Source organism: Rana temporaria, chromosome 6 (genome assembly GCF_905171775.1).
Source record: "Rana temporaria chromosome 6, aRanTem1.1, whole genome shotgun sequence".
In the NCBI taxonomy this organism is placed as follows: domain Eukaryota; kingdom Metazoa; phylum Chordata; class Amphibia; order Anura; family Ranidae; genus Rana; species Rana temporaria.
The window spans coordinates 67,743,483-67,769,502 of record NC_053494.1 but is presented as its reverse complement, the minus strand read 5'-3'; the positions used below and the strand labels follow the sequence as shown (position 1 = coordinate 67,769,502).

General features: G+C 42.1%; 1 protein-coding gene across 3 annotated transcripts in view; it reads left to right on the top strand.

The window, feature by feature from the left end:
- BMERB1 (bMERB domain containing 1) overlaps window positions 1-25,607 on the top strand; it is a 449,511-nt gene extending 423,904 nt beyond the window's left edge. For all 3 annotated transcript variants that reach the window (XM_040356926.1, XM_040356925.1, XM_040356927.1), the window contains one exon: window positions 25,283-25,607. In XM_040356926.1, coding sequence (XP_040212860.1) covers window positions 25,283-25,395 — 113 coding nt within the window. In that variant the 3' untranslated portion in view covers window positions 25,396-25,607. The remainder of the gene's footprint in view (window positions 1-25,282) is intronic.
- Window positions 25,608-26,020: the final 413 nt, after the last annotated feature.

Below are 26,020 nucleotides of genomic sequence, written 5' to 3'. Positions count from 1 at the left end.
TGACCTCTCATTGGATAAAACTGTACACAGAAAACTGAAACCTAAACATCCCTCTAGACAGAGCTTAAGAATAGCGCAGCTTTTACATTCACTTGGCTTGGTAGATATATGGAGAGAACCAAACCCGCACAATAAAGATTACACACATTTTTCTGCTACCTACCAGGATTGTCCACATCTTCCTGCAGTCCATCTCTATCCCTATTGCCGGGACTTCCAATATTAGAGACACTCCCCTATCAGATCACTCCATCATGACATTATCTATCAAACATTCCCTAAGGGTCGAGGGCCCATTCAAATGGCGACTCAATGAAGGTCTTTTAAATTCTAGAAAGATTACTTTGTAAACAATGACAGCAACTCAGTACAACTGGTAACCCTTTGGGCACCCATAACCTAGTCATGAGGGGTAAACTCATTCAGATAGCTTTAAAATTAAAATGGGAATGCAGAGCTGATATCTAGAAATGAATGGAGGATTACCTCTCAATAAGCGCTCAACATAAACATAACCCCAACCCAGACACCTTAGCTCAGCTAGAATCTGCACGAGTACTTCTTAACCTGGCTTTAACCATAGCAGCAGAAAAACAGCTTAGATGGACAGGGGCTAGATTATACATGCAGAAGGACAGGATAAGATCTAAGCTAGCAACCAGACTTAGTCCCAAAATCAGCACTCTAACATTCCCGAAAATTCGCTCTTCGACAGTTGATTTGACCCAGAATCTGTCCGGATTATAGCTTCATTCCAAGCCATTTACTAAAAACTCTACAATACTGACTCTCCCCTCTCCCATACTAAATTGGATTGGAGACCTTCTTGAGAGACCTCCCCATCACCAAACTCACCCGTAACCATAGGGATTTCATTGAGAAATCGATTACTTCAGAGTAAGTTCTTGAAACAATTAAATCTCTCAAGTCAGGGTCATCCCCAGGACTGGATGGCTTCTCTGTCTGCTATTATAAGAAAATTGGCCACTGTCTTGCCTCTTATATGGCCAATTTCCCTCAAACAATGATCTTAAAATGATGACAAAAATTCTTGCCACAAGAATGTCTAGCTCTATTGCTAAATATATACACAAGGATCAGGTAGGCTTCATTGCTGGGAGACAGGGTCCAGACAAAATTAGGAGAGCCATAGACATAATTTTGCTGCGACACTCAAACTGGGATGGGGGTCCACCTCAAAAGGTTTCCTCCTCTCGGTTGACTTTCGAAAAGCATTTGATTCTGTCTCCTGGCCTTACCTCTTTGAAATTCTGGAGAGATGGGGGTTGGCCCTGGATTTAGGGGCATTATTCACTCATTATACTTGACTCCTAGTGCCTAATGGGCAGGTACTTGGGACACTTTGGATATTAGAAAAGGAACCAGACATGAATGCCTACTTTCCCCATTAATCTTCGCTATCACGATCTAAACACTGGCTATTGCAATCAGAACTCACCCTGTCATTAGGGGAGTGCACACTAATTAAACCCCTGTTTTTAATGCAGACTGCTGGACAGGTTAATTTGGTTGGTCAGCAAACTGGTTGGGCAGTTGAACTATGGAATGTTCTGCTTTTGTCTTATGTGTTTCCCTTCCATGTGCTCCTTGCTGTGAAGGCCGGTTATAGGTGGGGGCAGGATCATTTGTTTGTGACTTGCAAACATGGTCAAGGTGTGGTCTCTCCTGAGCATGATAAATGCCATCAAAATGACACTACTACCATGTCTTCTATACCTATTTAGGTCTCTCCCTATACCTATAAAGAAACAGCTGCTCCTCAAATTCTAATTACATATAACTCGCTTTGTATGGGATAACAAGGGTTACCGGTGTGCGAAAGAAGTCCTATTTGGCCTAAAAAAACGAGGTGGTCTAGGTCTCCCTAACCTTTGGTGGTACTACCAAGCTACCCAATTAGCACAGTTTCCAATAGTGTACATTGTGCACCCAAACCTGACTGGGTCTCAATGGAAAGGCAAGCTATCCCCTTATTACAATTGACTTCTTGTTGTGGTATAAACCCTCATCGAGACCCTCAATCCTAGCACCCATCTTATCCCATTCCTTTACATTGTGTGACTCCTTACACAAACTTAACCCTAATATCCTGCACAAGACCACAATCACAACTGTTTCATAACCCCTTGTGACGGTATCGGTATGATATCCCCGTCAAAGATTCCCTTCTTCCATAAGAACATCACCCAATATTCCACTAGGAGGAATATTCCTGAGATCGCCCATTAAGCCACACATTAGTCCAGGCTTACTGCTAGAACAAGACAGACTTTAATGTTATAACACACAGCTTATATGTCATTTCCAAAACTGTTACAATGACAAATCTCCGCCCCCCTCACACTGGGGCTTCCATACAGATGATTAGGCAGACACGACGGAGCCGATGCTGAAAACACATTTTCTTTAGACAATGACATAAATGACGCTGATTACTAGTTGTACTAAATACATTAACTAGACCGCTCGACCCCGCATATAGAGAGATAATTACCACACTGGAGCAATCAGAATAATTAACACAAGCCACTTAAACACAGATCTCCTTCACACAACACAATAGATCAATTAACCTTTAGAAATAGTGAGGGGACATTAGCACGTCAATAACCTGTTAGCCGAGGACAGAATTACCCAGGGCAAGCAGGGAGAATTAGACTGAGACATATAGGCAAATGCATCACACCCCTCATTTCTGCTGAGCATGAACATACAAGCCTTTGGTGGTGGCTCAATAAGGGTCTATTCCGGATAGGCCATTTTTTCAACTCAATGGGACCTATCTCCCTAGGATACTGTATAAGCAAACTTAATATGCCCCTCTCAGAAAAATTGAGACTCTCCCAAATTAGATACTTCCTCCATTCTATATGGCTGAATAAACCTGAACCCCCTAAATCTACACTTTACAAACAATGCTGTTCCAATATCATGGATCAGAGGGGAGGTATCTCAATCATTTATTCCTTACTGGCACACGACAAACCATCTTATGCCCGAGCCTGGGAATCAGACGTGGAGTTCTCGTGGGATCAAACTTGATGGTTCCAATCACTTGAACGAGCATATAAAAAGGTATCATAAACATATCTTTGATTGAAGCAAATGTGAAAATCCTAACGAGATGGTATTATGTTCCTGCGTGATTGGCCACAATATAGCCAGATTTCTCCCCACTGTGCTACAGAGGGTTAACCTGGTGCGCTCCATGTTCCATACGTGGTGGTCTTGTCCCCGCATTAGATCATACTGGAATAAAAACTTTGATCCAACAAGGAAAGTCACAGTGGTGGCAGTTCTGCAGGAACCCATAATTGCCCTTTTAGGTGGGAGGGTTGAACAAGTTTCCAAACACACTCAAGCTTTAATCATTTTCCTCCTGGGAGCCAAGATTATGCTGGCAGGGGCATGGAAACAACCTTTTATCTCCTTAGCTCGACAGCTAAGGGGTACATCTCTTGGATCACGACGCAGGAGCAAATAGTGGCCAAGCTACTAGACAAATCACAAACGTTAGAGGCAATCTGGGAACCTTGTGCAGACTATATGAAAATGTCAATCTGCTCTGGTATAACAGTCCGGTAGTGGGAGTGTCCTGGTAGACTTCACTCTCCAACAGCCTCTTCCTTCTTTTCTGAGGCCACCCTGAAGCCCCCTTTCCTTCTCTTTCTAATCTCCTTTCTTCTTCTTGGGGGAGGGGGCGGTTTTGTGCATTCCTATGAGTAATAGTTATCTGCAGAATTCAGAAGGATTTTCTTGATTGCCAACACAAAGTCTTGTTCAATATGCTTACTAAAAACAGCTTACTCATTTGTGATTAGCCCTTCCCTGGTCTTGATGGACCCTTTGATCCCAGACTGATGTCGTTTTTAAGGGGGTTAGCTACTGGCCCCTGGTCAGTCAGGAGGGTGTTGCCATGTTCAGTTTGTTCCCATTGGGGTGGTGTGGCGGCAGTCCTCCTGGCAGGCAGAACTTGGGGTATACACCTGGATGGACTGTCATTAATATAGATTCCTTGGAATCCAGAGATCAGGGAAGATGCAGCTTATCCTAATTCAGAGGGGTTTGCTGGTTAATTCCTATGACAGTCTTGTCTTTACTCTTGAATGAATATGTTTACCCTTTCAAAATATCCTTCAAGTTGTGATTTTTTAACTGTACTTCTTCAATGTGGGCTTTGCAGGCCAACCATTCATGTAATTTGTTTACTTTGTCTTTTGTCAAAACTCATGAAAAAAATAAAAACCTTCCGGCCACTTCTATTGCTCCCCGCGGACTGCCTGCTCCTCAGTCTGACATTTCTTAAATAGCTAAGGCATGGAGAGACCTGATGACGTCAGCGGTTGAACCTGCCCTTTGTGATATCACTGACCGGGATGTTGGGTCGATGACGTCACAGGGAGCAGAGTCACCAGGTGGCCCCGTCCCTTACCTATTGAAGAATTGTCAACCAGCAGAGTAGGCATTAGGCAGTCAGCCCCCCCGCCACAAAACACCCTCCTATGTTGAGGGCCTGTGGCCTGGTATGGTTCGGGAGGGTGCCTCCCCCAGGCTGCATGCCCAGATAAGGGTCTGTATGGATTGTGGGGGCCCCACACCATTTATTTAATTTTGGCATGGGGTTCCCAGTAGAATCCAAACCAGACCCGGATGGGGGCCCACATTGTGTTTTTCAGAATTTTCTATTGCTGGCATTGTTTTGTTTACATTTCATTTGGGGAAGCCTGCCGAAAGCTAATGAGTCATCGGTAAATTACACAATGGCCAGCTTCCAGGTCTGCTGCATTGCAACTAGCTATTCTAATTTTCACAGAATTCAAATCGGTCTATCATAATTTTTCCATCAATTGTCAGTTAAAGCAACGCAGTGCCGAATCGCAAAAAGTGCTCTGGTCTTTGGGCAGCCAAATGGTCCAGGGCTGAAGTGGTTAATCCGAAGATTCATCTAAATTTCCAAATAACCCCAAATTTGTCTGAATTTGTATTTCGGACTGAAATGAATTGCACATGTTTAGACCAGAGCCCATGGGTTTAGCAGGGCAGAGCACAGGGAGAAAACACTGGGGGTTAGAGAAACCACTGCACAGTGCACAGGGGATCAGCAGGACAGAGAACAGGGGTTATGATGCAAGGCAGTGTACCAAAGGGCAGTAGGGCACATTACAGGGGGGCAGAAGAGCACATTATACAATGGGAGGAAAATGGCACATTACAAGGGGGGGGGAAAGGGCACATTACAAGGGGGGGGGAAAGGGCACATTACAAGGAGGGAAAAGGGGCACATTACAAGGAGGGAAAAAGGGCACATTACAAGGAGGGAAAAAGGGCACATTACAAGGAGGGAAAAAGGGCACATTACAAGGAGGGAAAAAGGGCACATTACAAGGAGGGAAAAAGGGCACATTACAAGGGGGGAAAAGGGCACATTACAAGGGGGGGAAAGGGCACATTTCAAGGGGGGGAAAAGGGCACATTACAAGGGGGGGAAGAAGGACACATTACAAGGGGGTAAAAGGGACACATTACAAGGGGGTAAAAGGGACACATTACAAGGGGGTAAAAGGGACACATTACAAGGGGGAAGAAGGACACATTACATGGGGACAGCAAGGCACATTACATGGGGACAGCAAGGCACATTACATGGGGACAGCAAGGCACATTACATGGGGACAGCAAGGCACATTACATGGGGACAGCAAGGCACATTACATGGGGACAGCAAGGCACATTACATGGGGACAGCAAGGCACATTACATGGGGACAGCAAGGCACATTACATGGGGACAGCAAGGCACATTACATGGGGACAGCAAGGCACATTACATGGGGACAGCAAGGCACATTACATGGGGACAGCAAGGCACATTACATGGGGACAGCAAGGCACATTACATGGGGACAGCAAGGCACATTACATGGGGACAGCAAGGCACATTACATGGGGACAGCAAGGCACATTACATGGGGACAGCAAGGCACATTACATGGGGACAGCAAGGCACATTACATGGGGACAGCCAGGCACATTACATGGGGACAGCCAGGCACATTACATGGGGACAGCAAGGCACATTACATGGGGCACAGCAAGCCACATTACATGGCATGTTATAGAAAACAGAGAGAAGAACGGAGGGTGCACCGACCTAGTGTGATACTGCTTAAATGAATTTTAGTAAAATGTTAAAATCAATCATTATACTCACAATATAGAGTTTAAAACCAGGCCTTTAAAGACAGTACAGCAGAAATCCAGCAACATCAGCAGAACACAATAATCACTTGAATCTACAATCGATGTTAGGGCTGACGCGTTTCGGGGGCGTACCCCTTTCTTCAGAGCTTAGTGGTCTGCAGTATGTTATAGAAAACAGCAGGGCACATTACATGGGGGTAGGAAGGCACATCATTTTCCTCTGGATCAACTGGGTATAGGGTTGTGTATATGTGATTATATATTTTTATATATATTTTTTTCGGTTGAACCAGATGGACTCCTTTTTTTCAACTAACTATATAACATTACATAGTGGTTCAGCAGGGCCCATTACATAGGGGGCAGCAGGGCACATTACAGGGAGGCACAGCAATCCACATTACAGGGGGCATCAGGGAACATTACAGGGAAGCAGGGAGAACAGCAGGGAACATTACATGGGCACATTACATGGGGACAACAGGGACCATTGAAGGGGGGGCAGCAGGGCACATTACATGGGGGTAGGGTGGCTCATTATGAGGCACAGCAGGGCACATTACATGGGGCACACCAGGGCATAATATAGTAGCGGTTGACTTACAAGCAGGAGCAAGTTCTCTAGTGGGGCACTGTTCTCCACCGGCCCTGCTCTCCTGTCTATCCCATGTGATGTCACATTCAAGTATCTGGAATGGACAGGAGGGGAGGAGGAGCTGGCCGGGAACAGGCAAAAAAAAATTCCAGACAATTTTCTGGCCAATAATGCCTCAAAGGGAAACATTTTTACTTTTGACTCCTAACATGGCAATCGGTTTTTACACCTTGATCTTACAAACACATCTGAGCTGCATACTGCTACGCAATATCCAGAAATACAACAAATAAGACTATAAACATTGTTTAAACATTTAAGCTCCAGAAGGTTTTACCGCTTTTATAACCAGGCCATTTTTTGCTATTCAGCACTGCTCTACTTTAACTAGAAATTGCACAGTCAAATGAAATGTACCAAAATTGTGTATATTTGTATATTTTTTTTCCACAAAAATAGAGCTTTCTTTTGGTGGTATTTGATCACAACCGTGTTTATTTGTTATATAAATGAAAAAAAAAGACCAGACATTTTGAAAAAAAAATTTTTTTTTCACTTTCTGCTATAAAACATATCCAATAAAAAAATGTAAATTAAAAAAAATTCAATTTCTGTATAAATGTATGCTAAATGTATATACTGGAATTTTTTTCTCCCTGTGGTAGTTTAGGTGCTTATCTAATAGTTTCTTGAAACCATCAAGGCCCCCCTGCTGAGACCACCGCCTGTGGAAGGGAATTCCACATCCTTGCAGCACTTACAGTAAAGAACCCTCTACGTAGTTTAAGTATAAACCTCTTTTTTTTCTACTAGTAATGGTGATGATCAGTGACTTATAGTGGGACTGTGATAGTGCGGTGGACAATCTGACACTAACGGACACTTTGAGTGGAACTGACTAACACTGATATGACCAGTGACACTAATACAGTGATCAGTGCTAATATACACTGTGACTGTACTAATGGCACTGGCTGGGAAGGGGTTAACATGTAGGGGAAATCAAAGGGTTAACTGTGTGCCAAACTTTGGGTCCCTGCTTTGCAGGGAGAAAAAAGCTGGCACATCGCTGCTGCCTGTATAGCTCTGTGTAAACAACACAGAGCTCTATTCTGTCATTCACTCAGGTGATCAGTGGGTTCTGGCCATAAATCATTGTCTGTGATCCGCTGAACGATTTGCGCTGTAGAGAATGACAGCGCCTCCGGGGAGGTGGGAATGCATACATGTACATGATCCAGCACAGCCAGGCCTTCCTGTAGCTGTATATCTACAGTAAGCGGTTAAAGGATACATTGACCTTTAGTAACATGTTACACCCATATTAAGGGTCTAACAAGTAACATGCAACTATACATTTTCTCCCCTCACCCCTCGTGACAGTGGGTGGAGGATCCTCTCCCAGCACCCGCTATCACATTTTAAAAAGGGCGTGGCTGTGTGGGGCTCTGCCCACACAGCCACATCAATCATTCACAGGAATCCCATCTTCCACCACAGAAGACAGTTCTCAATGGACTATTTTTTTACATGCATTCATAGAGGACAGTGGCGAAGAGTGTAGGGCTCATGTGTCAAAAAATGCTTGTACACTTACGCCCATTCATTTCCTACAATTTGTAGCTTAAATCTCCAACACACTCAACAAGCCTAATTCCATGCTTTCCGATGGTTCCTGTTCACATTTGAGCACTTTTGAGTCCAGGCACTTTTAGCTCAATGTCTAAAGCTTGCTGTGTTTTTGCTCCCATTGACTTCAGTGAAAGTGTGGGGAAAAAAAACATATCTAAGGGGCCAAAAGTGCACAATCTTGCCTTAAAGAAGCTCATGAATGCATTTCACACTTAAACAATTGCAAAGAAACAGACAAAAAGCCTCAAAATAGCCTGCATATGCTACCAATAAACCAAAATGTTTTACCCCTCAAGCGCCGTTCAGGGAGGACGTATTGGTGCATCCCCAGTTCTGGGCACTCATGCACGTCGCTGGGGCAGGACAGCAGTGAGATCCAAGTTCAATGTGTCCACCAGACACAGCGGATCAGGATACAGGGTCACTGTTATTGACCCTGCACCATGAGATTACTGTGACCACACATCACACATGCAAACACAGGCTGCAGTCCGAGGGCTTCCACACTAAGGCGATGCACTGGCAGGACGTTAAAAAATGTCCTACAAGCAGCATGTTTGGAGCGGTGTACACCGCTCCTCCACCACTTTTGCCCATTGAAATTAATGGGCATCACGGTCGAACCGCCGGCAAAGCGCCGATGCAGCGGCGCTTTGCAGGTGGTTTGAGCCTTTTTTCGGCCGTTAGCAGGGGTTAAAAGTGTCCCGTTAGTGGCCGAATACCTCTGCAAACATTACAGTAAAGCACTGCTAAAAATGCCCCAGTGTGAAAGCAGCCTAAGTGATCAGAGACACTGTACTTCATTAAAGCATACTGTGCCTCTGATCATTGACCAAAGCAGTATAATGTCAACATAGTAACACTGCACTGCTTTAGAGACAGTGATTTTTTTTTTTTATGTAAAAAAAATTGCAAAAAATAAGAAAGTATAAAAAATTATTAAAAAAAAATATGAAGGGCTCATTCACACTTGTGGGGCTCTCTGAAAAGCAATATGCATTCAAATCGCTATACAGAGGATATTAAAGGGGTTGTAAAGGTAAAAGTTTTCGCCTTAATGCATTCTATGCATTAAGGTGAAAAAACATCCGACAATACCTGCCCCCCAGCACCCCCGTTATACTTACCTGACCCCTTGAAAGTCCAGCGCTCGCCCCGACATCCTCTTCGCCGCTCAGCCTGGCCATTGATTGGTTACAGTGGATGGATTGAAAGCAGCGCAGCCATTGGCCCACACTGCTGTCAATCACCTCAAAATCCAATGCCGGGGCCGAGTGATACAGTAAGCGGCTATGGCAGCCGGCTGTATAACGGGGACCGCGCCCTCAAGAACTCAACACCATGCGAGCACGCTTGCATGAAGGTGTCGAGTACTTGCGGGGGGGGAGCCGAGACCAAAGAAATTTTGCAGGAAACATTTTGGCCTGAATTTAGAGAGAAAGACTATTTGCTAAATTTTATAACAAAATCTAAGAATTTTTTATTTGTTTTTCAAATTTTGTCTTTTTAAACTGTGCTGATTAAATACCACCAAAAGAAAGCTCTGTCTCAAAAGAATGTTATAACATTTATTTTGGTATGGTGAGTAATTGTTATTCAAAATGTGAAATCTGAAAAATGGCCAAATGGGGGTGGAACAGTCCAGTCTTGAAGTGGTTAAAATGCATTTTTTTTTATATTTTACATTTAACAGTCTTTATTTCAAAAAAGTTTAAACGTTTTGTTTTTACCCTATGCGTTGCAATGTGATATTAAAAAAAAAAAAAGAAAAAAACTGCGAAGAACTATAAAAATAACTGAAAAAGCGTTTCCCAGTTATTCAATTGGAAGCTGCGATTATCATGTAAAACATAGAAAAAATCAAGAGATGGTGTTGCGCTCCAATAGCATAGAATGGTATCATATAAAATAAATACAAGAGCAAAATTTAGAAGAAGAAATAAATTGCGCTAGCCCTGTGATCATTCAATAATAAATTAATAATATACTATAGAAAAAAATATGAGTGTTTTGTATTCAAAATATAAAAAAAGTCCCATACACAAATTGATAATTGTGACAGATTAATCAATGATGTAAAGCAAATCCACAACTGTGTTGATTAATAAAATCCCCAAAAATGTGTGTCCATAAATATACAACCAAAAAGGAGTTATAGAATGAAAATGAGTGAAAAAAAAACTATAAAATCACTGTACAACTGTGCTCTTGTGAAAAAAGTCCATACAAGTGTAAAATGCTGTATCTAAAAGAAAAATGTGTTGAATACACCACCAATCAGCTGAAATTATTTCTTACCAACTTGCCGCGATCCCCCATAACAGAAGATCAAAAGATATATGTAATCAATCGCAGCTTGACTCCAAGAAACAGCAAACACAATCACGGGTCCTTGGTAGTAACCTCACGACCAATAAACCATCAGTGGATACACGTGGTACATAGAAAATATAAATGCCCCATATAGTGTATTACCGTATTAAAAATTCATTTAAAAAACCAAAGTGATACACTTACAAAGTTGCAGTTTAAAAGAAGCCTCGAGTCTGATGTGCCAGCCAGTGCACAAAACAGACAACCCATCCTTCTGGGAAAACATATGAAACACAAGGTGATGTCAGCGCGGTGCTCTGCCCTACGTCCGTTTCGTAATAACTTACTTTGTCCAGGGGCACGGGCGGCGTGCTGCGTCACCTCTATTTATACACAAAGAAGATTACCAAGTGAAACTTGCAATGGAACTCAGCCGCATTACGAAAGTTAGCCAAATCGGTATACATTATAGTAACAAAAATGGCTCTAGACTAAAACTTGGGCATATGAATAACATACATAAGTGTCATTCCTTGCACGCACACACCAGAAAAAAAACACAATTATCCGGATTCATAAAGACTTACGCCGAAGTATCTTCTGATACGCCGCGTAAGTCCACGGATGCGCCGTCGTATCTATGCGCTTGATTCTGCAAAGGAGATATGCCTGAATTTTGGCTCCATTCGACCGACGCAAGTCTCCTACGCCGTCGTATCTTGGGCGCATATTTACGCTGGCCGCAAGGGGCGCTTCCATTGATTTACGCGTCGAATATGTAAATGAGCTAGATACGCCGATTCAATAACGTACTTACGCCCGTCGCAGTAATCTACGCCGTTTACGTAAGGCGTATGTCCGGCGTAAAGATATTCCACACAATAGCAGGTGTAAGTCATGTTAGGGTATGGACGTCGGAACGGCCGTCGGATTTTACATCGTTTACGTAAATCGTACGTGAATGGGGCTGGGCGTAGGTTCCGTTCACGTCGTAGGCATTGAGCCGGCATATCTTAGGGAGTAAATTCAATTTGGTTCTGCGCATGAGCCGTTCGTTCGGCGCTTCATTTACATGAGGTCACGATTCATTTTAATACAACACGCCCACTACCTGCCTACTTTAAATTAGGCGGGCTTACGCCGGCCCATTTACGCTACGCCGCCGTAACTTAGGGAGCAAGTGCTTTGTGAATACTGGCCTTGCCTCTCTATGTTACGTCGGCGTAGCGCATATGAGATGCGCTACGCCGGCCAAAAGATGCGCCCTCTACGTGAATCTGGGCCAATGTATATAGGGTGACACACTCAACCCTTAGGCGAGGTGACACCTAGTGGACAATATATATATTGTCCATACACGCAAATAGACCAAACACACCTGGTTCACTGATGTGGTAAATTAAATTATAACAGAAATAAATAAAGATGAATTTGTATTCACCATCAACCTAAAATTATTTTTTTTTATAAAAATACATGTTAATTATCAATGAACTAATTATAACATAATGACATTATATATATGCACACACCGAAATTGAAACCATGTGTGCAGGTGCAGTGGTGTATGGTACCATTAAACAACACCCAGTAAATGGTGTATAACTTGTCCAGTCCACATAGATAGGCCAAAAAATAAACCAAATCTACTAATGTGGAACAGGACCAACAAAGACAAAAAATGAAAAATATAAAAATTAAGAAATTAGTGAATAAATTATTACTTCTTTGACCAATGGCCAAAAATAAATACATATAGGCCAAATACCTATAAGATATGAAATCCCTAGGTTTGCCTATTGAAATATTAAAAATGGTCCATGGATTTGTGATGGTCCAAAACTAAACTCAGTGACATAACTCATATACAATAAATATACCATACATAAACATAATACAGTATTATAATAATTAATCAAACTAACCAAAAACAGAAATCTTAGCCAAACTGGCACAGACAAACCAAAAATATTGACTGTAAAGTTATGTCCTGGAAAATATATGTTATAATAACCAACCCTGCCTGTTTGACAGCAAAGAATCAGGGGGTTTCGGCCACCCTGCGATTTCCAGAGGATCTGAAGGGTTTCTGCAACAAATTAAATGTGCCAATTCCACAGATAGAAAATTGGGACAAAAAAGCCATCAGAATGGAAGAAATTATAAGACCAGCCATAGAAAAAAGTTTAGAACATTGAGCAGTATTAAGTAAATAAAAAAATTAAGCTTTATTGGCAGTAGGGTGGGTAAGAGGAGAGATGTTTGCTCGGGGAGGGAACGGTGGAGGTTGGTGATGCCCCTCCGATCCACCGGGACCATCTCTGTAGTGGGGATGAGGTCCTGGTGATCGGGAAATCATACACGGCCCCCCAGAAGATGTCCCACCCGATTGGGGGCCGTACATCTAGGCGGCAGCTGGATGGGCCATAACATTGATAATCAATGTAATGTGGGGGGGGAGGGGTGGGGGTGGTGTTATGTAGTTTAGTCATGTTATTTTGTTTTGTATTGGTTGTAAGGGTCGATCCTGGAAAAATACAAGAATTGGTCTTGGTACTTAGGGCAACAAAGAATCATCAATATAAGCCGTACTTAATTAAAGAATGCCTCCCTTAAGGATAGTTACTTACAATGTCAGAGGTCTAAATAGCCCGGAAAAACGCCATCAAATATTGCGGGAATTGAAAGGCTTGGCAGCAAACATAGTTTTCTTGCAAGAGACCCACCTTAAGTATTCTGCTAGGGTGGGCGTGAACTCTATAGGCTTTTCAGTGTGGATTCACGGGTACTCCTCCAATAATGGATCAAAGGGGGTAGCTGTGGGCTTTGATAGGAATACTCCATTTATCTTAAAAGCAATGGAATCAGACCCCGAAGGAAGTTTTTTATTTGTAAAGGGATATTTGTTTAATAAAGAATATACACTAGTAAATATCTACTGTCCTAATGTCCACCCTTGCCTGTTTTTAAAAAATTATTACTCCCAGGTACACTCCTCATATTCAAGGATTGATTATGTGTTCCTAGATCGGTGTTTCTCAACTCCAGTCCTCAAGGCGCCCCAACAGGTCATGTTTTCAGGCTTTCCATTATTTTGCACAGGTGATTTGATCAGTTTCACTGCCTTGGTAATTACCACAGCCATTTCATCTGAGGGAAATCCTGAAAACATGACCTGTTGGTGCGCCTCGAGGACTGGAGTTGAGAAACACTGTCCTAGATCATCAGCTTTTAGAAGGTTTAATAAAGGCAGAAGTGAAATCGATCACCCTCTCTGATCATGCACCGGTTGTGGTTAGCTTGGAACTTAAAGATATACCGGACAGGCAAAGATCTTGAAGGTTGGACGAATCACTTCTATATGACCAGGCTATAGTGGAAGATTTGGAAGGGGAACTGTCTCTCTTCTTTATAGAGAACAATATAGAGAATATCGCACCAACTGTCCTGTGGGAAGCCCATAAGGTATTCATGAGGGGGAGATTGATCGCAGAAGGGGCTAGGAGGAAAAAAATCTGGACAGCCCAAAAACAAACATTACTACAGGAAATTCAGGAACTGGAACAAACACATAAAAGAGTAAATGACAAGGAAGTAATGGTAGAGCTGACGAGAAAGCGGGAAGCTTTAAGAGATATACTGGAGCAAGATACTAAACAAGTTCTCATAGGAAGGGCTAAAAAACAGTATAGATTCGGCAACAAATCAGGGAGACTGTTGGCAGGGCAGATAAAATCGAGAAGGAATCCAAATTATATAGCAAAGATAAAAAATAAAGCAGGAGAGATGAAACATTCCACTAGGGATATTAATAAAATATTCACGGAGTACTATCAATTATTATATTGAGTAAATGACCTTCAGGACCCCGGAGATATACAAGATAGAAAATATAAGATAAGAAGATATCTGACGAGAATAAAACTACCGGAAATATTAGAGGAGGATTTAAGGGGACTAGATAGGGATATCTCTAGATAAGAAATAGAGCAGGCTATTAAAGATAGCAAGGCAGGGAAAAGTCCCGGCCCGGATGGTTATACATCTTTATATTTTAAGAAATTTATTGGAATTTTGTCGCCTTATTATCATTTATATATGAACTCAATAGGGGAAGGATTTAAGATACAAGGAGAAGCCTTAGGCGCCTATATATCTCTCTTAGCAAAAGAGGGAAAAGATCCTACAATGTGCTCTAGCTTTAGGCCAATATCCTTAATGAATGAAGATATGAAAATCTATGCGAGGATATTGGCCAAGAGACTAAAGCTCTATATGCCAGAACTCATAGGAGAAGACCAAGCAGGCTTTGTTCCCAGCAGAGAAACTAGAGATATCATAAAAACAGTCCTCTTGATACATGAAGCAAAGAAAAGTAAAAGACCAGCCCTGTCCCCGTCAATAGATGCCGAGAAGGCCTTCGACAGGCTGGACTGGGATTTTATGTTGCAGACTCTGTATAAATTTGGTATAGGACCCCGTATGATTAAATGGATAGAGGCATTATATTCTATTCCCACGGCCCAAATTCTAGTCAACGGGACCCTTTCAGAAAGTTTTAGGCTATTTAATGGAACTCGTCAGGGCTGCCCACTTTCCCCTTTGCTCTTTGTGCTATCATTGGAACCTTTAACATCTATAAGAGCAAACCAGGAAATTAAAGGCATAGAGGTAGGGGGTCAAGAATACAAAATATCTGCTTTTGCGGATGACATTATGGTGCATATAACTAACCCTATGCAAACCCTCGCAAAAATTATGGAAGAACTGGGAAAGTATGGGCAGGTATCAAACTTAAAGGTAAACATGGAAAAAACAGTAATACTGAATATTTCGGTTCCAACAAGTGAGAGTAGAGACCTCTGGAAATTATATCCCTTCGAATGGAAACAAAAAGGTCTAAAATATTTGGGAGTATTTCTGTCAAGATCAACTGTAGACCTATATCAAGATAATTACATGCCTTTGCTGAACAAAAGAAAAAATTAATTGAAAAGATACCCTGCCCATAGACTGTCATGGTTTGGCAGGATAAGTTTGGTCAAAATGATGATCCTTCCAAAAGCTCTGTACATATTTCAAAGTTTGCCGATAAACATTCCCAAGGCATTTTTTAAAACATTGAGATCGGTAGTACAGAAATTTGTGTGGAACAAAAGTAACCGCATCGCCTTTCGGACATTAACTAGATCAAAAGAGAAGGGAGGGGTATTCCTCCCATGCCACGGAAAATATCATGAGGCAGAAATCATGCGGAGGGTCATGAATTGGGCCTGTGCCCCTTGGCACAAAAAACTGGAGGCAAAAATGTGTAATTCTGAGCTAGGGCACATTATCTGGATTCCAAGGCAGTTCAGAGGCACCTTGAAGGATGCGGCCCAATTACATTAGAAGCCTTAAGAACATGGGACAAACTAATTAAAAATATACAAGGCCAATATAACAGCCCTCTAATGCCCTTAACAGGAAATAATTATTTCCCACCGGGGAAAGATAATAAATTATACTTAAAATGGACTACATCGTCCCATTTGAGATTAAGGGATGTTATGAGGGGAAATACCCTATGTTCATTAATCGAGTTGCGGGAAAGATATGGGCCCACTCCTTGGGAAGTCTGGAGATATAGACAACTACAAAATTTTGTAGACACTCTCCCAAAACCTATTCGGGGGGTTGGTAGGTTGAATGTTTGGGAAAAATTAATTGACCAAACAGGGATAGACAGACATGGAATTTCTACCATATATAAGCTATTGATGACACATCTTGAGCGAGGAGCCGTGAGGAGCCGTGTGCCCAACGAAGAGCTGGGAATTAGAATTGAACCAGCCACTTCCGGAAACCATGAGAGGTAGAGTTCTAGACTATGTTCACTCTACACGGACAAAAGAAATGAACTTCAAATCATTAGTTAAATGGTATTATGTTCCAGCAAAACTAAATAAGATAAATCCCCAGGAGTCACCTTTATGTTGGAGGGAATGTGGGGAGGTGGGAACCCATGCCCACATTTGGTGGCAGTATCCGAGGATTCAGTCATAATGGGTCCAAATATTAGAGCTAGTAAAGGAGATCAGTGAAATTGAAATTAGCTTGGACCCTTGGCAATGTCTGTTCCATGCCATGACTATCCACAGGAAAAAATATAAAACGGCAATTATCCCAATACTATTAAACACAGCAAAGGCATTGTTTCCGAAAAGGTGGAAGGACAAGCAAGCCCCCTTGATACAAGAATGGTTAAGGGAGATAGAAAGGATAAGAATTATGGAGGAGGTAGCGTACCAACATAAGGAACTAAACAGGGGAGATATCGGAACCTGGGAGGGTTGGGCGAAGTTCAGACAGTCTATGGTTTACATAGACTATATGAGTAGGGAAGACAGTATCTAGGCAATGTTGGCCTGCTTGGCTTAAGACAGGAGTTGGGGCTCTCTGCCCCCCCCCAGGAGGGCGTGTTGGGGGGGTTCCCCCCTTTTCCTTTTCTTTTCTCACTTCCCCTTCCCCTCTCTTTTTAGAGAGAAATTTATAGTAGTCACATGAAGAAATTTTGGGATAATGATGGGATCAATACGCACGTTGCACCTTCAATAAAATAGGATAGATGGGAGGGAAGTTTTCTTTCCCCTCCCCCTCCCTTGCGGAAGAACCGAGAAGTCACATGAATTTAAAGGGTGAGAAGTACACAATGCACTTAAATAATATAGTCAGTGGGGGGGAAGAGGGTTTTTTTTTATTTTTCTTCGCTCTCCTTCACTCTTCTTGAGAGGGGTATATAGGTAATGGGGTAAGAATGTTCACTCTTGTCCCCTCATAACAATAGAAAGTGGAGGGCACAGGCACTAAAGGATTGGTAATGGAAATTGGGCACTTAGCACTATAAATCCCCCTTTCCCCCTCTTTTTTTTTTGTTTCCCTTTTGTTTTTTTCTCTCTCCCTTTTCCCCGCTTCCTTGGGATGGGGGGAAAAGGGCAAAGGCGGAGAAAAGAATAAAAGATCAGGAAGATACAGGATTGACCCATATTGTTGTTTTATGTGTAGTCGTTTACTGTTGTTTTTTATGTATATGAAATGTTGAATCTATTTTAAAATGTGAAACTTTTTTTGTATGCTTACAGATAAATGAAATGTAAATCATATCTGTGTTTTAAAAAATTTAATAAAAACAAATTAAAAATAATAACCAACCCCAACAATATTATAAAAATGTGTATATTAAGAATTGTTGATAAAGGCATTCACATCAGTATCTACATTTAAACCAAAAGGTATGTTTTCAATCTATATATCCAAGCCATTTCTTGTCTGGAGATCTCCCTAATCAGTGAACTGCCCCTCCTCCAGTGGGGTTTATATTTGTCTATCCCAATAAAAAGTGTGTTAGATGGATCTCTATGATGTACCTCAACATAATGTCTCGAGACTGAATGATTCTTGAAGCCCTTTCCGATATTACTTATATGTTCATTCAATCTAACTTTAAGAGCCCTTTTGGTCCTCTCCATGTATTGTAACCCACAAGGGGCATTGGATGAGATAAACCACCCCCTCCGATGAACAGGTAATGAATGGTTCCACCTTAAAGGTCCGAGCAGTGCTAGTGGACACAAAATTAAAAATCGTTCTGTCCTTACATTTGTTCAAAAAACAGACAACATTTTTTACAGCGGTAATAACCTTTGAGGTTCTGAAAAAAACATCTATCCACTTTCAAAGGATCCTGCACACTGGGAGCAACCCTATAAGTGATGAAGCCCCCTTAAAAATGATCTGCGGTCTATCAGGTAATATGGTCTTAGGAATCTGATCACTGCCTAGTATGTGCCAGTGCTTCTGAATCAGTTTCCTAACACTACAATGTTGTACAGAAAACGTTGTAATGAAAGATGTGGATATTTTATTCTCCATTATCTGGCGCGCTTTATCTGCCAAAGGTGATTATGTATCCAGATTTCTGATAGGGGAGGCATGCCCTGTCAGCAAAAAAGAAAAATAACATAGGGGCTGGGATTTACAATCTAAGCAAACAGGATTTAACAGATTCTGAGCAGAGACTGTTGGATAAGGGTCTGAAATTTGCTCCACCTAGGAGTTTGAGCAAATTTCAGACCGTTATGGACGTACACAAGTACGTACGGAAGTTAAACATTAAACTATATATGTGAACTAACCCCATCAGGGAGGGTGTAGCGGTGAAATTGGAATTCCAGCATTCCGGTCTATCGAATTCCTCACTCTTCAACCCCCCAGGTACATTAGCACCCCCCATCACGGTCTTTAGAGATGTTGTACTACAGGATTTAGAACACATCAAAGACAAAAAGATCAAAATGCAGAAAGATTTAGAAATGGGCCTGGATGTAAAAACAAATCACTAGTTATCCGACCAGCTGACAAGGGTGAGGGGATTGTGGTCTTAGATCGGTGTGACTACTTGACTGAGTTGTATCGGATTATAGGGGATAACTAGAAAAGATACAATTTCTGGGGAAATTGTGCGACGTGGTCTTGCCTCCACCAATACTCCTGACTGGAGACAGTGCTCCTGGAGATGTAAATGTGATCCAACCATGTGTCGATCCAGTTTGATCCATTGCCCCATCAAACTGCTCCCTCAAAAACTACCCCATCAAAACTTCACCATCCTATTTGCCCCATCAAAAACTGGTTGCTATGGACAGGTTGCTATGGACGGTTGCTATGGACTGGTTGGTTTGGATGGTTGCTATGGACGGGTTGGTTTGGATGGTTGCTATGGACGGGTTGCTATGGTCTGGTTGCTACGGAGGGTTGCTAACCTCCATTTCCACTATGCTGCTGTGGGGCTCCGGATCCCAAAAGCGTGGGTCTGAAAGGTCCTGTTTAGTCCAGCGTATCTTTGCAGCTTTAGACCTCTTTCATCATGCTTTAGATGGCATGATGCTATGTGTTGGAGGAGATATAATTCCCTTCAGAGCTGTGAAGAAGAAGCTATAATGCTATAACTTTCCTCAGAGCTGTGTGAGACTAGATATAAGTTGTGTGGTAGAAGCCAGAAATCACCTCACAGATATCACCTCAACTGTGTGGGAGGAGCTATAGAATCCCCTTACAGCTGTGCATGAGGAGTTTTAATTCCCTTAGCGTCTCCTAGGAAACCAATGTAAACATATGCAAACAGCCTCTAAGCAGAGACTCAAATTCTGGATTTTTTTTAATACTTGCCCTTTTCAAATGGTTGTATTTTAAAAACTATAAATCGTACAGCGAATATCTTTATATTCTGCAAATCACAAGATCCAGACCTACATTTTGATGTATTGTACGTCTCTAAAATATTAAAATTGAAGGCACAGTCGCAGTCTATATATTGTGCTAAAAATCTTAGGTGTCTTGGAGGTCAATTGATGGCGTAGGTTGCAAACAAATGGTCATATTGTGAAAATGTTTTGGACAATCATTAGCCGTGGACACGTGTAGGGGCAGCAGGGATAGCTGAACGTTTTGATATAATTTGTGTAGGTCGGCTTGAAAATGAGGGAGTGGTCACAGTTTACAAATCATGTCTTGATTTTTCAGTTTCTGACATTTCCACACTCATTCCTATAGGAAAATTTCGCCGCAAAAATGACGATATTTTGCGAACGATTCGGCGAAACGTTCCACAAAGTAATAGCAACGCGATCGGGAACAATCCGCACGTTTCGATATATTACTCGTCTATGTAGTGTAAAAACTGTGGGAGGAGTTAGGGTGGTAAATTTGGCTATAAGAATAATAATATATATGTGAGAGAACAATAAGTGATCTTGCTATGCAAGACCACTTAATGAGACCTATACCCCTCTAAATAGGGATCCTGTTATCAAATATAAGGCGTTGAAGATTATTATAGAGAGGGGTTTTTACAAAGGGATTCTTACCAAAAAAGAGAAACTTTTTTTGGTACCTAGTGCCCCTCGCACTCCAATTGTATATTTTCTCCTGAAGATTTACAAGAATCTTACTTGTCCCCTGGGACGTCTCATAGTCAGTGGGATTGATTCAATCACGTCCCGGGTAGGCAAGTATATCGATCACTACTTATAGCCCTTGGTTCAGAAAATTCCATCTTACATCAAGGACACCAAACAGGTCATAAATGTTCTATTTGAGATCACTCCCAAGAGTGGGTTATGGCTGGTTACAACATTATCCCCCACCAGTTGGGTTTGGAGGCAGTTAGTTTATACTTGGTAAGAAAATCCGGATTATCTCCATTGCAGATTGATTTCATCATGGAGTTATTGGAATATGCTGTAACCCATAACTATTTTCCGTTTGACCAACAGTTCTACCGTCAAGATAGGGGAGTGGCGATGGGGGCCAAGTGGGAGGAGGATGTCGATGACGTCCTCCTCCTATGGGATGGCAGTGAGCCAGACCTCTTGAGTTTTTTTTGGCACTTCTTAACTACTTGCCGACCAGCCGCCAGGTCGGCTCTGCTGCGCGACATCACTAAGCTATACGTCATCTCGCTATGCAGCCAATAGGGGCGCGTACACTCGCAACCGGAGGCTCTCGTGCGCGCCCCCCGCTCGCCCCGACACGCGTGCCCGGCGGCCGCGATCACCGCCGGGCACCCACGATCGCTCATTACAGAGCGAGAACTGGGAGCTGTGTAAACACACCGCTACCGGTCCTGTCAGGGGGAGAAATGACCTATCGTCTGTTCATACAATGTATGAACAGCGATCTGTCATTTACCCATGTCAGTCCCACCCCCCCTTCAGTTAGAACTCACCCAGGGAACATACTTAACCCCTTCCTCGCCCCCTAGTGTTAACCCCTTCCCTAAATGGAAAAAACAAGCTGCGCAAAAAACATGAGTATCGGCCACCAAGTGGACAATCATATAAATACAAGATCTCCGAAAAGAATGTGAACCCAATCAATAAACAAAAAATGTTAGTTTTGATTATATAAATAGTTGAATGAAAATTAGTCCTCCAACATGAATCAAGTCTCTGTGACCAAATATTACAAAAAAATGAATAATAAAAAGAAGATGATTAGAAGAGTGAACGTCTCTCTCAAGATGTGCTGCTGTTCTAGATGAAACAAATGCCATCCAAAACATCCCAGAATGGTGATGAAATAGTAAAGAGGATCCTCCACCAACAAAGATTAGCAGTTTCTTACCAGATGTGAAGATCCCAATTAGAGATCTTCTGTGAGTCTGTGGCTATGAACCCAGCCTATAGGTTAATATGGCAAGGATATCTTCACCCCAAGTTTCTGGAATCCTCTACCGCTCAGGACGATGATGAACATGCCCGAATAGTAGGAAAGAAATAAAGGGCGCACATAGTGTAATCCATTAAAAAATGTAATAAAAGGTATGAAATAAAAACACACTCACATTTGAGTAGATATAAAATCGCGTATAAAAGTTCTGTAGCAGGCCGGCTAACACAGCCTGTTCGCTCCGGGACTAAGTGGAACGCAGTGGCGTCAGCAAGGGTTTAGCGGCGTGCTGACGCCACTGCGTTCCACTTAGTCCCTTAGTTCCATTTATGTTTATTTTGTGTGTATCTCACATTTTAAGTTGCAGCATTAGTGTTAATTTGAATTTAATTGTCAGCGCAGTATTTCCCTTTTTTTCTGTTAACCCCTTCCCTGCCAGCGGCATTATTATAGTAATCAATGCATTTTTATAGCACTGATCGCTATAAAAATGCCAATGGTCCCAAAAATGTATCAAAAGTGTCCGAAGCTTTCGCCATAAGGTCGCAGTACCGATAAAAATCTCTGATCGCCACCATTACTAGTAGTGTTGTCCCGATACCGATACTAGTATCGGTACCGATACCAAGCATTTGCCCGAGTACTTGTACCCGTGTATTCCTTCTCCCTCCATGCCCCGCCGCTGTTTCCTTCTCCCTCCGTGCCCCCGCCGCCGTTTCCTTCTCCCTCCGTGCCCCCGCCGCCGTTTCCTTCTCCCTCCGTGCCCCCGCCGCCGTTTCCTTCTCCCTCCGTGCCCCCGCCGCCGTTTCCTTCTCCCTCCGTGCCCCCGCCGCCGTTTCCTTCTCCCTCCGTGCCCCCGCCACTGTTTCCTCCTCTCCCCCGTGCCCCCCCTGCTGTTTCCTTCTCTCCTCCGTGTCCCCCCATGTTTCCTTCTCTCCCCCGTGCGTCCCGATGTTTCCTTCTCTCCCCCGTGCCCCCCGCGGTTTCCTTCTCTCCCCCGTGCGTCCCCCTGTTTCCTTCTCTCCCCTGTGCCCCCCCCCCCGGAACTGTCAGGATGGAGAGCGGCGGTAGGAGCCGGTAAACCCGGCTCCTTACTGTTCCAAATGGACAGAGTCAGCGATGACTCTGTCCATTCACAGAACTGAAACATCGTAACCTGTTGATTACAATGTTTCAGTTTATGAATGAAGAGAAGACGCTGTCTTCTCTGCATTCATTTTCAGCGCAGCTGATGCTGCTGAGAAAGGGACAGGGGAATCTGTTTCCCTAGTCCCTTTCTCTGTCTCAAAGGGGAGATGTCAGAGGTCTGTTAAGACCCCTGATATCTCACCAAAGCCACCCCAACAGAGCTGATTAAAAAATAAAATAAAAATTGCAATAAATATAAAAAATAATAAAAAAAATGTAAATAGTAATACAAAATTCAAAAACACACTGACAATCCACTAAAATAAAACGCCACTGTAAAAAATAAAAATAAAATAAAAAAAAGTAAAAAAAAAACAAACAAAAGAAAAAAACGCCACTGTCACATCACATAAAAAAAAAAAAAAAAAAGTATCGGTATTCGGTATCGGCGAGTACTTGAAAAAAAGTATCGGTACTTGTTCTCGGTCCTAAAAAAGTGGTATCGGGACAACCCCAATTACTAGTAAAAAAAAATATATTAATAAAAATGCCATAAAACTATGCCCTACTTTGTAGACGCTATAACTTTTGCGCAAACCAATCAAACGCTTATTGCGATTTTTTTTACGAAAAATATGAAGAATACGTATCGGCCTAAACTGAGGGAAAAAAACTTTTTTTTCTATATTTTTGGGGATATTTATTACAACAAAAAGTAAAAAATATTCCTTTTTTTTCAAAATTGTCGCTCTATTTTTGTTTATAGGGCAAAAAAATTTAAACCGCAGAGGTGATCAAATATCACCAAAAGAAAGCTCTATTTGTGGGAAAAAAAGAACGCCAATTTTGTTTGGGAGCCACGTCGCACGACCGCGCAATTGTCAGTTAAAGCGACGCAGTGCCGAATCGCAAAAAGTGGCCCGGTCATTGACCAGCAATATGGTCCGGGGCTGAAGTGGTTAGAGAAAACAACAGGGGCATCAAATTTAATTTTGAAGCCAATTTGGAGGAAATCTATTTTTTGGACCTTACGATTAAAGTAAAAGATGAGAGATTCATCACGTCCACTTATTTTAAGGTGACGGATAAAAACTCATACATCTCTTTAGACAGCCGTCATTATGAACCCTGGCTGAGAGCTGTCCCTCAGGGTCAATTTACGCACCTTAGGCACAATTGCACTGAGGTGGGAACTTTTGACAATCAGGCGGCAGTTGTGTCTACTAGGTTTGTGGAAAAGGGTTATAATCCACAGCTGTTAACCCAGAGGGTACAGGCAGTTCCCAGGGGCCCGGATGGAAAACTACCTTTTTAAAAATTCTTTATAAAACTTTTTTTTTATATATTTTGTTTTTATTTTCTACTTTAATTTTTTATTAAAGGGCTCGGAGGTCCCCAGGGCCCCGGATGGCAACCCCCTTTTTTTTATATATAAATTTTTTTATATATTTATTTTTTAATTAAAGGGCCCAGAGGTCCCCAGGGGCCCAGATGGCAACCCCCTTTTTTATATATACATTTTTTTATATATATATTTATATATTTTTAAATTAAAAGGGCCCAGAGGTCCCCAGGGGCCCGGATGGCAACCCCCCTTTTTTTATATTTTTTTTTATATTTTTTTTTGTAAGGGGCCCAGAGGTCCCCAGGGCAACCCCCCTTTTTTTCCGTCAGCACCCAAAGCCCCCCGACCTCAATTTGCGGCGGCAGCACCCCCCGCTTCTCAATTTTCACCCTAAAGAGAAATGGGCAATTAGAAGGCATGCACACAAGGGAGTAGGACCTTTATTATGAGACAATGAATGCAGGGGCCTATTCACAAAGCCAGGAAGAAAAGGCAAATCACATGAGAAGAAAACATATCATGACAGAAGTATGAAGACTGCCATTTTGGTCTCATTTTGAAAATGCTAGTTGACTAGCTTCATCTTACGTTTTATTTACAGATCCAGTAGAAACATTCTTTAATTGTGATGTGTCAAAGTGTTGAAATTAGTTACCACTATAGCTTGTTCCAAGTCAATGACTTAAAGTTTGGAAGCCAATGCTTCAGTAGTCAGTACAGGAAACTAGTATTCTCAAACAGTAAGTTCAGAAATGGTAGACTACATTAGCCTATGCTCTTAACCCTTTCATGGCAATTGTTTTTTCTTTTTGTTAATTATTATTATTATTACTACTACAGGTGTGAACCCAGAGAAGAAAACTAGACTTCCAACAAGCAAAACATCAATAACAAAGACAGGAATGGCCATCCTCAAAGATTGTTGTGGGACCACCCAGTGCAGCATCATGTAACGCACAGCCTCCACCTGGTTATCCAAATTTCTCTATAAGTTGCTGGCTGGGTTCTTTAAGAGAGGGTTCAACGCATCTAGAATCCTTCTGCCAAGAACTGTACATGCTGTAGATAATACAGCAACACATTTTCCAATAGTGTATCAATAGTCAATCCCTCTCTGTCGCATGGAACACTCAACAAGCATGTTTAAAGAGGAGCGTGTACGTACCCAGATATATATATATATATATATATATATATATATATATTACAGGATGGACAGTAAACAGTTCTGAGTTATACAAGCCTGAGTGATGATTACTTAGTAGAAATAGTAGTCTGTGTTGTCACCTAACACTTTTGAGATATTAACATGCTGTGTATATAGTATGACTGAGTGTAGTTATTAGGTGACCAATGTAAAGCCTTAGAGAGTGAATTCCTATACAATGCAACAACATACAACAGTTCTGCCAGTCCTCCAGGATTGAGAGGTGAGAGGTACATCCCATACAGCTCAGCACAACCCAAAACAATATGCAGCTGGATAAAAAAAACTATTGGACATTTAAGACAAAACACAATAAGTCAGAAATCATCTTTCACTGGCCTGAAACAAGCAACTCAAACCTGAAGTCTGGA